A 12,475-nucleotide genomic window follows, 5' to 3' on the forward strand; every position below is an offset into this window, starting at 1 on the left:
TGTGACTTGGCCCAGGGAGGAGGGGGTGGGGCCAGCGGCGCTGGGAGACCAGCACTGCCTGCACGGCCTCCACGGAGGGCTGCACGGCTGACATTCCTGACGCGCGCACTTGACGTTGACATGAAACGGCGACACTCCGAGGCTGTGATGTCAGTGTTGGGCTTCCCGAAACACAAGTGTCCGCACACAACACTGCATGTGGCTGGCAGCCACATGAGCTGCTGTGCAGACACAGCGGATTCTATTTTTAACTTTATTGGCAACACAGAGCTCCCTTCCCTCCGCCCACACAGCTTAGTCCTCTTCCTCCTCTTTTGGTGGCTGACGTCCTTACCTGTGTAACTAAGGCCTGTGCCGGCAGGCTCCGCAGGCAGTTCGGACGGAGCCTACCCTTCCCCAAGGCCCTCCTCCTGCCAGTCTGAGCTGTTCCCACCCTGGGAGCCCTGATGCTCTTACCCAGAAAAGGCACGAGCTGTAGTAACCGTAATGGAACCGGCTTGGCTTTGGATGAACTTTGCTGTCGTATCTTCATTAGCTCAGATTAGCAAGAAGGTCACCAGGAGTAAGAGCTCCAACATGCAGTGACTCTAGGGGCAGGATCACCTCTGACCAGTGAGGGAGGGAGCCCATGCTGGAAGTGTGTAAACACGCCTTTCCTATGCAAAAGCCTTCTTAGAAAACCCCAATGTTGGAGGAGCCGAGGAACCAGGAAAAGTAAGATGAGGACACGGAGTATCAGGCAGGGGAGTGGAGAGGGAAGAGGTAAGGATACGCACTTCCACCGCAGCCCCAACCCACAGAGAAGGGTGCGACTTCTGGAACTGGCGGCAGTTAACTTAAAGGGGGACGTCTGCAGTTCCCCTGCACAAGTTCAAGGACTTTGAACTTGTGCAGCAAGGACAGCAACTTGAATCCTAATTACATTTAGGAGTCCTTAGTGTGAGTATTCTCTGCGCCCGCCCCCCTGCGCTCCCAAATCTGAACAGAAGTGAGAATAACACAAAATTATACTACTTCTGTCTGGAAATTTAGTTTTTGGATGAGAAGTTAGAAAAATTAAAATGACCACCTGCAGGATAATACCGCTAACCATTACCACCACCTGCCTTCGATCAGTCATGTTGGAAGACTCCCACCAGGCCCCGATTGGCCATTTGCACCCTGGAGGGCCAAGGAAGCAGCAGAGGGGTGAGGCAGGAGCACGTGCGCGGGCTTCTGTCCCCCGCAAACCCACAGGCTGCCTGCAGTTCTGTGGACGGCAGAAGCTTCAGCTCCCCGGCATCTCTAGGACTGAACCACAGCTGCAGGTGGCCCCGGCTGGAGACAGACAGGGTCTTCCCATCAGTCTTCTGGTGCACACAGCAGGCAGGTGGTGACGGGAGTTCCAATACCAACAGCCAAAAGTGAAGATGAGGGGACAAAGTCTAGAAAGGAGTCGTTTATTAAAAAACAAAAACAACCAAACAACAAAAAAAAACGAACAGCCCTCAGCAGGATTTGAAGACACAGAGGTTTGAAGAGCACACAGTCCTGTTCGCTGGACACTCCCAACGGCGCGCCGTGCACAGCCATGAGCTCCACCCTCTGTGCCTTCCGGGACAGGAGCCGCAGCACGCCGGTTTACCGCACGGCAGAGGGGCGCCACCGGTGTCGGGGGAAGCCAGGACACGGGTCCTCCTGCAGCCTCTGCCGCTGGGCTGCGGGCCAACCCAGGCACCTCTCCGCCTCCGAGCAGCGGGCAGCTTCCCCCCAGGCTGGGGCTGCTCCCCCAAGGGCAAGCGGACGCCCCTGCCACCAGGCACCCCCAGCGCACTGGCTCTGCGGCACAGACCACGGCACACGGTCAGATCCTACAGGCGCGGAGCAGCTTGCCCTTCCCACAATTCCTGGAATGCAGGGTGCATCTCGGAGGAGCACTTGACATTTGTCCCCAGTCCCCGGGTGTCACCACAGGTAAACCAAGATTATAATCACAAGAGCAAGGACAGGATTGTGTTTTTTCCTTTTTTTTTTCTTAAAGGAGTGAGGGCATGGAAAATACAGCACACCGATGAAACAAAAATGCCAAAAAAATACAAAAAAATAGAAAATAGAAAAATGTATTTACAAGTAGTACATTACTATGATCAGAAAGCACGAAGACGCCTGCTGCTATAGTACATGCATCAGTTCGAGAAGGAAGTACTAAGAACCCCCTGCGCGGAGAAGCCTGGGAACACAAAAGAACCGGGCCAGGAAGGTGTCTCTTTTCATCCCTAATTTGCTACACTGATCGGAACCGAATGGGAGTCCCCTAGAGGCCGTGAGTCTATCAGTACGATACGATACTGGCTTCTAACTGCATGTTCGCTGTGGAGGGGAGACGGCAGCTGGTCCGTACACGAGGAAGCCCGAGGGAACAGCGCTACATGCTAACGATTACTGCAAGCCCTGTCTGCTGCACAGCATGATCTGAGCGGGTTTTAGGTTCTGTTTATTCATACATATCTATGTGCGTGTGTGGATGTATAAAAACCGTGCCCTCGTTCACTGCCAACACAACATCTGGGTGGACACGAACTCTTTACAGCAATTCTTATGTGTATGTTGTAAGAAGTCACTCAATGTCTGTGGATTTAATAAGTCACTTCACACCACAGAAAATATTTAATAAATCCAAAAAAGGAAAGAAGATTATAACGACAGAAGAGCTTCTGTCTCGCTTCTCTGAAACTGAGTCCCCCACAGGAAACTGGTCCCAAAGTTCTTGAGGGTTCACTGAAGAAACTTCGGCTTGCTAACGTTTTTCATCCTTTTAGTGTTCCAAAGGCATAGGGCGATCCTTGCCGTTGTCAGTTTGAACAGGCCCGTCTCTGTCCCCGTCCCTCTCAGGTAACAGTCTGGGGCAGGACCAGAAATGCGGGGGAGGAAGGAGCGCTGGGGAGGGCCCGTCCCTCCAGCAGGGGCTCCCCCTCTGCCAGGGCAGGAGAGAAGGGTCCAAGCAGAGCTCCAGCACCTCGCTCCTGCAAACGAGCTCCCCGCAAACGCAAATCCAGTCACTCGTCAGTTCCTTAAACAGGTACGTCTCCGAGTACCAGGCCAACTCTAAGAGGAAACAAAACCAGGCGCTGACAGAAAAGGACTAAGACGGCCACTCCGGTCGCACTCCGCAGCCCATCATACTTCCAGGAACCGGGAGCTGCTGGACTTGGAGTGGAAGGGCTCCGACCACATCCGCCGCAGGTCGCCCTGGGAGAGAAGGGACTTTTCTAAGTTACAGGTTTAAACGCGAGACGCACACACCTGCAAGTCTTGCCTGATTCTTGATCTCAGGCTGCTGCTGTGGAAAATCAGAGGACACTCAAGTTTTACTCCCTGAACCGTAACCCACCGTTCTCGAAGGACCTCACAAGACTTTGTTAAGGTCCTAACAAGAGCTCTTGGGTCCCTTGAGCAGGGAAGGGCTTCTACCGACTCTATCCTGGTACAAGTTCCACGGTCAGGAGTCAGATGATCTAGGGAAGGTGATCTTCCTGTGTCTGTTCCCTAATTTGTAAAATGGGAGTTGAAAGTAGAAATCTTGTAGATAAGAGAAAGCTCTAAGTTTAGATTTTTATCATTCCTATTTCCAAATTTTAGTTTTTTTAGATTCCAAATATAAGTGAGATTACATGGTATCTGTCCTTGTCTCAATTCACTTATTAACATTAACACCCTCTAGGTTGAGCTTTATTGTTGCATATAACAAGATTTCGCTCTTTTTTATTGCTTAATAATCCTTTATTACACAGGTTTCTATATACTGACATACATCTCTATCCATTTATCAGTGGACACCTAGGTGTCTTCCCCATCTTGCTGCAACGAACACAGTGGCGCATACGTCTTTTTGAATCAGCGTTTCTGTTTTTTTCAGATAAACCCACACAAGTGGAATTGTACACTATGGCAGCTCTACTTCTGATTTGCCGAGACATCTCCGTACTGTTTCGCGCAGCGGTTGCGCTAATTTACGTCAGCACCAACAGTGCGCACTCCAAGGGTTCCCTTTTCCCTACACCCTCCCAGCACTTGGTATTTATTGGCGACAGCCATTCCGACGAGTGTGAGGCACTACCTCACTGTGGTTTGAATCTGCACTTCCCTGATGGGCAGTGGTGCTGAGCGCCTTTCCGCACATCTGTCGGCCATCTGCGTGTCACTGGGAGAAATGTGTACTCAACAATCCAACTGAAAAGTGGGTAGGAGCTTGACTCGTACAGATTATGTATTTTGGAATATTAACCCCTTATCGGGTGTATAATCGGTGACGATCTTCTCCCTCTCAGTAGGTTGTCTTTTCACTTTGTTGGTGTCCTTTGCTGTGCAAAGACGGTTTAGTTTGATGCAGTGCCATTTGTTTTCTTTTGTTCCTCTTGCTGAAGGACATATATCAAAAAAAGATATTGAGACCAACGTCAGAGTTTACTGCCTTATGTTTCTTTTAGGAGCGTTATGGTTTCAGGTCTAACATTTAAGTCTTTAATCCATTTTGAGTTTATTTTTGTGTATGATGTAAGAAAGTGGTCCAATTCCATTTTGTTGCATTTATCTGTCCAGTTCACCACTTATTTAGAGAGACTGTCTGTACCCCACTGTATATCCTTGTGTCCTTTGTTGCAGATTAAGTGACCACATAAATAGGGATTTCTGCAATCTTTACATTTCACTGGTGTGTTTCTTAAATGCCAGTACAATACTGTTTTGATTATTGTAGCGTTGTAATAAAATTTGATATCAGGATGCATGATACCCCCCCACTTTGTTCTTTCTCAAGATTTCTTTGGCTATTTGGGGGTCTTTTTGGGTTCCATATAAATTTCAAGATCAATTCTAATTGTGAGAAGAATGTCTTTGATATTTTAATAGGGACTGCACTGATCTGTATGCTACTTTAGGTGGTAAGAACTTTTTAACAATATTAACCTTTCCCATCCAAAAGCAAAGTGTATTATTCCATTGTTTGTATCGTTTAGTTTTTTTCTTCCATGTGTTACAGTTTCAGAGAATAGGTCTTTCCCTTTTATTTTTCTTTGCTCTTTTCTTCTCACGGTTCAGTACTGATGTACGAAGGGCAGTAATTTCTGTACACACCCCACAACATATGAAGTCATCTGTCAGTTCAAGTTTAGTGGGGGAGTCTTTAGGGTTTTCTATGCACAGTATCATGTCACCTGCAAACACCGAGTTTTGTTTCTTCCTTTCCAATCTGGATGCCTTTCGTCTCTTTGCTTTGTCTGACGGCTGTGGCCAGGGCTTTCAACACTCAGTGGAACAGAGGTCACGGTGGGCGTCCTCGTCTTGTTCCTGAACTCAGAGGAAGGGCTTTCAACTTTTCACCACTGAGTACGATGCTGGCTGTAAGTTTGTATGGCCTTTATTACACTGAGAGAGATCCTGCTCCTTCTTTACCCACTTGAGAGTTTTATCATCCAAGGATGTTGAATTTTATCAGGTGCACCTATTGAGATGATCATCTGGTTTTACCCCTTATTTATGGATGTTCAACCATCCTTGCGATTAATCTCTTGGTCACAATGTACAATCCTTTTACTGTATTGCTGAATTTGGTTTCTAATATTTTGTTGAAAACATTTGTATCTGTTTACAGAGCATAATGAGCTGCCATTTTATTTGGGGGGGGGTGTGGTAATGTCTTTATCTGGTTCTGGTATCAGGGTAATGCTGGCCTATAAAACAAATTTATAAGCATCCCTTCCTCTTCAATTTTTTGAAACAGTTTAACAAGTTTAATAATTATTAATTTTTTTCCTTCAATGTTTGGTACAATTCACCTATTAAAGCCCTCTGGTTCCAGACTGTTATTTATTGGGAGTTTAATTTTTTTAAATTACTGCTTCAATTTTATTGCTAATATTTCATAGTCTGTTCAGAGCTTGTATTTCTTCCTGGTTCAGTCTTGGGAGATTATATACTTGAGGAAATTTATCCCTTTCTTTTAGATTGTCACATCTGCTGGCATAACTGTTCATAGTATTATTTAATGATTCTTTCTAGTTCTATGGTATTAGCTGTAACTTCTCTTTCATTTATGATTTATTTGAGCTTCCTTTTTTAAATTTTGGCTTATAAACAGTTTACCTCTGAGTTCTGGAGGTTGGAAGTCTGGAACCTAGATGCCGGCACAGTTAGGTTCTGGTGTGAACCCACCCTGCTTCTTTTTGTCTTGATGGGTTTGGCTAAAGATTTATCTATTTGTTTTCAAAGGACCAGCTCTTAGTTTTATTGATCTTTTCTACTGTGTTTTAATTTCTATTTTGTTTATTTTCACACTGGTCTTATTTCCTTTCTTATACTCACTGGGGTTTTGTTTTGTCTGGTTCCTTCAGGAAGACGTATATTGTAATGAACTTCCCTCTTAGAACTGCTCTTGGTGCATCCATAAATTTTGAAAAGCTGTTTTTATTTTCATTCCCCCCCACTGTAGTTGATTTCTTGTTTTGGGCCACTGTGGTCAGAAAAGATGCTTGCTATGATTTCCATCTTGTCCTGAGGCTTGATTTGTAGCCTAATGTGTCATCTGTCTGGAGAATGTTCTATAGCACCGTAAAAAAGTGTCTTGTGCAGTTTTTGGATGAAACGTTCTATAAATGTCTACTAAGTAATCTTGTCTAGTATGACATTTAAGGTCATTATTTCATCACTAATTTTCTGTCTGAACAATCTATCCATAGATGTGAATGGGGTATTAAAATCCCCCAAAAGCCCCAACTGGTGGGGCCCAGTGGGTTGGGTGTTGTCCTGCAAATGGAAAGTTTGCTGGTTTGATACCCAGTCAGGGTTCATGCCTGGGTTGTAGGCTGTGTCCCGGGTATTGGCGTGCGAGAGGCAACCTGTTGATGTATGGGTTGCTGTCTTCCTCTTGTTCCCCTCTCTAAAATGAAGTGAAATCTTTTTAAAATCCCTGCTGTATGTATGAATGTGAACTTCCCCGTGAGCCCATTATAATTGCTTTGTAGGTTTAGGTGCGCCTGTGTTGGGTGCAGAGATTTATACTTATTACTTCTTAGTTATGGAATGTCTTGGTCTTTTCTCACATTTTTTGTTTCAAACTCAATTTAGTCTGATATTGAGCATTGCTACTCCAGCTCTTTTAGTTTCTATCTGCATGGAGCATCTTGTTCTAACCCTTCACTTTCCGTCCGCCTTCAACCTGGAATGAGTCTCCTGGAAGCAGCATACAGATGTTTGGTTTCCTCCCAAACCCATTCAGCCACCCTGTGTCTTTCAAATGGAGCATTCAATCCACTTATATTTACTGATTAAGTATGCACTTCTTGCCATTTTGTTGACTTTTATACTTTGTCCTCTCTTCCCTTGTGTTTTGCTGTATTGTTTTGCTTTTTCAGGTTCATTTCTCTTTGTTCTCTGTGCATCTTCTGTAGGTCTTTGGTTACCATGAGGTTTATGCATACCCTTCTTCGTATACAGCAATGCAGTTTAGGCCGATAGGTGTTTAAGTTCAAGAGTATTAGATCAAGACTGCATTTTTACTCCCCTCTCCATGCTATGTATGTTCTTGATGTCACATTTTAGATCTTTCTGTGTTGTGTATCTCCACACTACTTATGCTAGTTTTAATACTTTTTAACCTGTGTAGTAGCTTTTGTCTGACTGGCTGTATTCACTAAGTATCTGGCAACACTGAGGTTTCTCCCCTTCTCCTACTTGGTACTTCTGGTTACTGCCTTTCCTTTTCTACTTACAGACAACTCTATAGCATTTCTTGTAAAGTTGGTTTCATGGTGATGAAGTCCAGTAGTTTTTTTGCTTGTCTGGGAAACTCTTCTTAGCTCTCCTTCAATTCAGAATAATCTTGCTGGGTAAATTATTGTAGGTTATTGGTTCCTTGTTTTTCTGTTGCTTGCTTTAAGATCATCCCTGTAGCCTTTGCCATTTTAACTGCAGTGGGCCTTTGTGGTTCAGTGTATTCGGAACTCTATGCTTCCTGGATGTCTGTTTTCCCGCCCAGGTTAGGCAAGTTTTCAGTCATTAGTTCTTTAAATAAAGTTTCTGTCCCTTTCTCTTTTCTCTCTAGGATCCCTAATAATACACTTATATTTGAGCCCCTGATGTTGTCTCAGAGGTCCCTGAACTATTCTTGTTCACTTAAACTCCTTTCTCTTTCTGCTGTTCTGATTGGTGGGCTTCTACTACTCTGTTCTCTGGGTCACTGACTGCTCTTCTGCGTCAGCTAATCCGATGTTGACTCTCCTAATGTGTGCTCCCCCCCAGTTACCGCAGTTGTTGGTTCTTTCTCTTACTGATGTTTTCCCTACGTTCTTCCACTCCATCCACACTTAAGTTTGGTGAAGGTCCTTGCGACCATTTCTTTGACTTCATAAGGCAACTAACTACTTCTGTTTCCACACCTCCCCACCCCAGGGGATTTTTCTTATTCCTTCATTTGAGAAATATTCTCTTGATTTTCTGTGTTTGCTTCAGTGAACTACAGCAAACAGCCGTCTCTTCTGCTCTGGGAGGGAGGTTTTATGCTGAAGCATGCTCTGTGCAGCCTGTGCATGCAGGGTGGTTTCGGCGGGTCAGTAGGAGCCGAGCAGGGGCTGACGTGTTGGGGAAGTGGCCAACTGAGCTGGAGCAGCGCCAGATGGGGAGGCCAGGTGTGTGTGGTAGCGCCCCATTGGTCCTACCTACTCCCCGTGTTCAGGCAGAAACAGGCTCCGGTGACGCGTCCGGAACACACTGCAGAGACCTTGCGGGCAGGCCCGAGCACCCCGCCCACCCTACGGGGGCGAAGAGGGAACACAGACAACGGCGCTCACCAGCTCCCCTGACCCCAGAGACCTCCTGCGCTCACTCGGCTTCTCAACAGTCTCTGTCTGGTTCTCTGCACTGGCAGGGCCCCCGTGTAGAAGCGACCTGCGGCGGGCTTCACGCGCCAGGTAGTTCTGGAAAGCCGCTTGGCCGAGCAGCTCCTTATAGCACCTGCGGCGCCGAGCCTGCCTGGCAGAGCAGCTGCCTGGAGCAAGGCCAGGTGGGCGCGCTGCCCCGGGCTGCTCCTGCCCACTGCTGTTTCCAAACCTCCATGCAGGGGATTAAGGCAGCTTTAGGTGGCAACGGGGCGTCTCTGCAGCTGGGTTCTAGGGGTTTCAGTTAATTATCCACAAGCAGGTGGGGTAGTAGTCTAACTCATTAGCATTTTCTGCCAGTGGCTGCAAGAATCTGAAGAGCATGCTAATATCAGGTTAGTAAAACTAAAGAACAAAACCCCATCTTCAAGATCAAGAGCTCAGGGGCTTCAGAACCACCTCCAGCAAGAATACATACCAAGTTCCCAATCAACTCCAGGTTATTGCTTTCACAGGTTTCTAACCCCTTCTCTCACCTTTAAATAAGCCATCGTGAGGAGTGGCAATAAGGTAAATGGCACCAAGTAGAGAAGGGCCGGCTGGGCTGCTCGGTGAATGCGAGACGCCACGGTAGCCGTGAGCAGACCTACAAGGGCAGAGAAGCGTTCGTGAGTAACTCCAAGGGGCCAGCTCCGAGGGAGGGCACGGCTGCCGCCCGGATGCCTGTCTCGGCAGTCTCGAGACTGTACAGATCTAATGTGACAGAGCCCATCCAATGGGTAGGGTATAAAATGCCCAGCAGTGGACATTTAAACATGAAACAGCACAGTTTAGAAAAGGACAAAAACAACCCTGGCTGGTGTGGCTCAATGGATTGAGTGCAGGCCCGCGAACCAAAGGGTCACCAGTACAATTTCCAGTCAGGGCACATGCCTGGGTTGTGGGCCAGGTCCCCTGCTGGGGACGTGCAAAAGGCAACCACACATTGATGTTTCCCTCCCCCACCCCCCAAAAAAAATAAACAAATAAAAGCCTTTATTTAAAAAAAGACAAAAACAAAATCTCCAGAATTCCAAGGACCTGTGCCTGGCCCAACTCCTACCCTGCGCTCTGGTTCCCAGGTCCAGCCCTCCCCTGGGCCCTGAGTGTGTCCAGTCTCCCTCTGTCTGCTGTCGTATGCGATGTGTGATGTTAAATGAGGAGGCAGGAGACCTGGGTTCAGGTTCGGCTCTGATGCTTACAGGAGCCACGTAGCCTTGGTCAAGGCATTTCTCCTCTTGGGGCTGCCCCATCTACCTGGTGGGGATACCACCATTTGCCTGGACCCCCCCCCAGAGTCCCTGGACTGAAATGAACCCGTGACTATGAAAGTGCTACGAAATCGGGGAAGCGCTGATGTTGAGCGAGGCGCCCCTTTCCCACTCACTCCACTGCACCCGCTGTAGCTGCAAATAGGTTGCTGCTACTCCCGGCTCAAGTGCAACGTCTCTGCCTGTAAGTGAGCTGGCTAGAGAAAAAACAGCCTGGGTGAGTCCGAGGAGACAGAACAAATGAAGAAAATACACGACAGCCATTCAACTCAAGCTGAAGACTGTTAACGGAGCATACAGACTGACCCACAACCATCCTGTGGTAGGTGTTCTCGACTTTGAGGTCCACCATACTCTTACTACAGCGTCCTTTGGACAGAGAGAACGCGGCCGGCCGGCGCAGACAGCGCCTGTCCTCTCACGGGCTCGGGCAGTGTTTCCTTTGCGGCCGCTGTCCGCCAACAGCCACCGGTCACTGCTTCCATCCAGCATCTGCCGCTGGGAGACCTGACTTAGTCCCAGGGCGTGGAGGACAGCCGGAGAGGGGCCCAAACACAGGTTCTGGCGCTCTTACCTACGAAGTATCCAATGAGGGTGCAGTGGAAGTAGGAGACCTTCTGCATGCGTCCGGAAATGTTGGCGGGTCCGGAGGCGCCGCAGGAGTCGCCGGTGGCCTGCTTTTTGTAGTTGTCGTAACGGAGGACAAAGCACAACAGAAGCCCGGGCATCACGATGTCTCCGATGCCCAGCATGGAGAAGTGACTGCCTGTGGAGCTGGAACGCAGCGTCACAGATCAGGCAGGCCGCGCTCTACAATCCCTTCTTCCTCCTCCTCCTCCTCCTCCTCCTGGGCAAGGTCTGTCAACTTTCTGTGACGTCAAGGAACTTACCTGCATGGTCGACGGAAATCTCTACTGGCTGAACGCTAAGTCTTTAAGAGCTCAGAGATCGAAAACCACAGAGTGCTAGCAACAGAGGTCTCCGCCCCAGCCCCACCATGCTCCGGGGGAGCACTCGCGGTGGCTGCACGTGACCTTCAGCAGCGCCACCTCCAGGAAGGTCAAGCAATTTGCTGCGTGTCACACACTCACTGCTGAGACTTCAAATAAGCACCTAACTACCCCCAGACATAAGAGATTAAAGCAGCACATTAATTTTTCCAAGGTTGTATTACGAGGAACTGTATAATTTAAGCACTAGGACATATTTTTCCAAATGCCTCAGAAGCACAAAGCTCCACAATTTCCTGCTATTCTCTCCAGCCAATGTGAAAGTACGTCAACAGTAGTAATGCCTGATCATGTTAATCAGCAATAAAAAGCAGCACCTGTATCACTTAGTGATCCAACTTTGCGACTCGAGTCAATGTTTTCCTTTGTAAGACTGAGCTGCCAACTCACAACCCTGTCTGGTCTAGGACTAAACCGCCGATGACAGAGACAGGTTAATCAAGGGACAGGAAGGCAGAGTGTCCCGAGGCCCTATGTGTCAGTCCTACCTTGGGAAAACCAGCTTTCCAGGCAGAGACAGGCGAGGAACATCACGCCCGACGTTGGGCCCCAAGTGGAGCTTCCGGGAAAGAACATCGAGAGGATTGTCAGCTGGCTGGGTGGCCACCTTCACCATGACGTTGCTATTGAAGATGTAGGCGGAGAAAAACACCTGCCGAGTGGAGAGTCAACTTTAACAGAGGGAGCTGGAGGCGACGTGATTTCGGCATCAGCTCTCCTTGCTCTGAAGAGTGGGGTCTCGGAACGCTGCACACTTTGAGGAGAAAATCTTCGCTCCCAGGGCAGAGAACTTTGCCTGCCCGCTCCCTCTTCCGCCCTGCCTGTCACACACATCTCCCCTGTAACACATCTGCGGACACGAAGGCTCAACCGCCCTCTCACACGCCAGCTCAGGGCTGGACGGGTGGTCCCAGATGGGAGGCACCCCACCAGCCAGACTCCAGCCACTCAGACCCCAGCTCAACATGAAGGAGAGCAGTGGCTTCAGGGCCGCAGACCTTACCCAAAAGACATCGTAGATCAGGAGCCCTGAGAGAAGCAGGCAGGAGACCTTGAGGCTGGGCAGGCGGACGAAGGCGATCATGGCGACACAGAGACCCATGGCCAGCGCTGGGGAGGAGATGGCAGTCAGTGTGCAGTGCAGGGGCGTCCCCTTTCCACGAGCCACGCAGCTCATAACCCCAACGCAGTTGTTAGGTCCCCTCGAAAACCAGGCCTGAGCTCCAGTCTAAGCCTTTACATCCCTCAGTACAAAGGGCCCACCTGAGCCCGGTCTGACCTCCAGGCATTTGGGGAAATGCCTCTC

The 12,475-nt window shown here is 48.6% G+C and overlaps 1 protein-coding gene across 2 annotated transcripts in view; it reads right to left on the reverse strand.

Moving 5' to 3' along the window:
- Positions 1-1,423: 1,423 nt before the first annotated feature.
- Positions 1,424-12,475, reverse strand: part of SPPL3 (signal peptide peptidase like 3) — a 73,228-nt gene continuing 62,176 nt past the window's right edge. For both annotated transcript variants that reach the window (XM_037156138.2, XM_053669777.1), the window contains 5 exons: positions 12,173-12,279; positions 11,658-11,821; positions 10,734-10,933; positions 9,386-9,495; positions 1,424-3,228 (listed from right to left, as the gene is read on the reverse strand). In XM_037156138.2, coding sequence (XP_037012033.1) covers positions 3,157-3,228; positions 9,386-9,495; positions 10,734-10,933; positions 11,658-11,821; positions 12,173-12,279 — 653 coding nt within the window. In that variant the 3' untranslated portion in view covers positions 1,424-3,156. The remainder of the gene's footprint in view (positions 3,229-9,385; positions 9,496-10,733; positions 10,934-11,657; positions 11,822-12,172; positions 12,280-12,475) is intronic.

This window comes from Artibeus jamaicensis, unplaced genomic scaffold (assembly GCF_021234435.1).
Source record: "Artibeus jamaicensis isolate MK-2021 breed Jamaican fruit bat unplaced genomic scaffold, CSHL_Jam_final contig_525, whole genome shotgun sequence".
NCBI classification, from domain to species: Eukaryota; Metazoa; Chordata; class Mammalia; order Chiroptera; family Phyllostomidae; genus Artibeus; species Artibeus jamaicensis.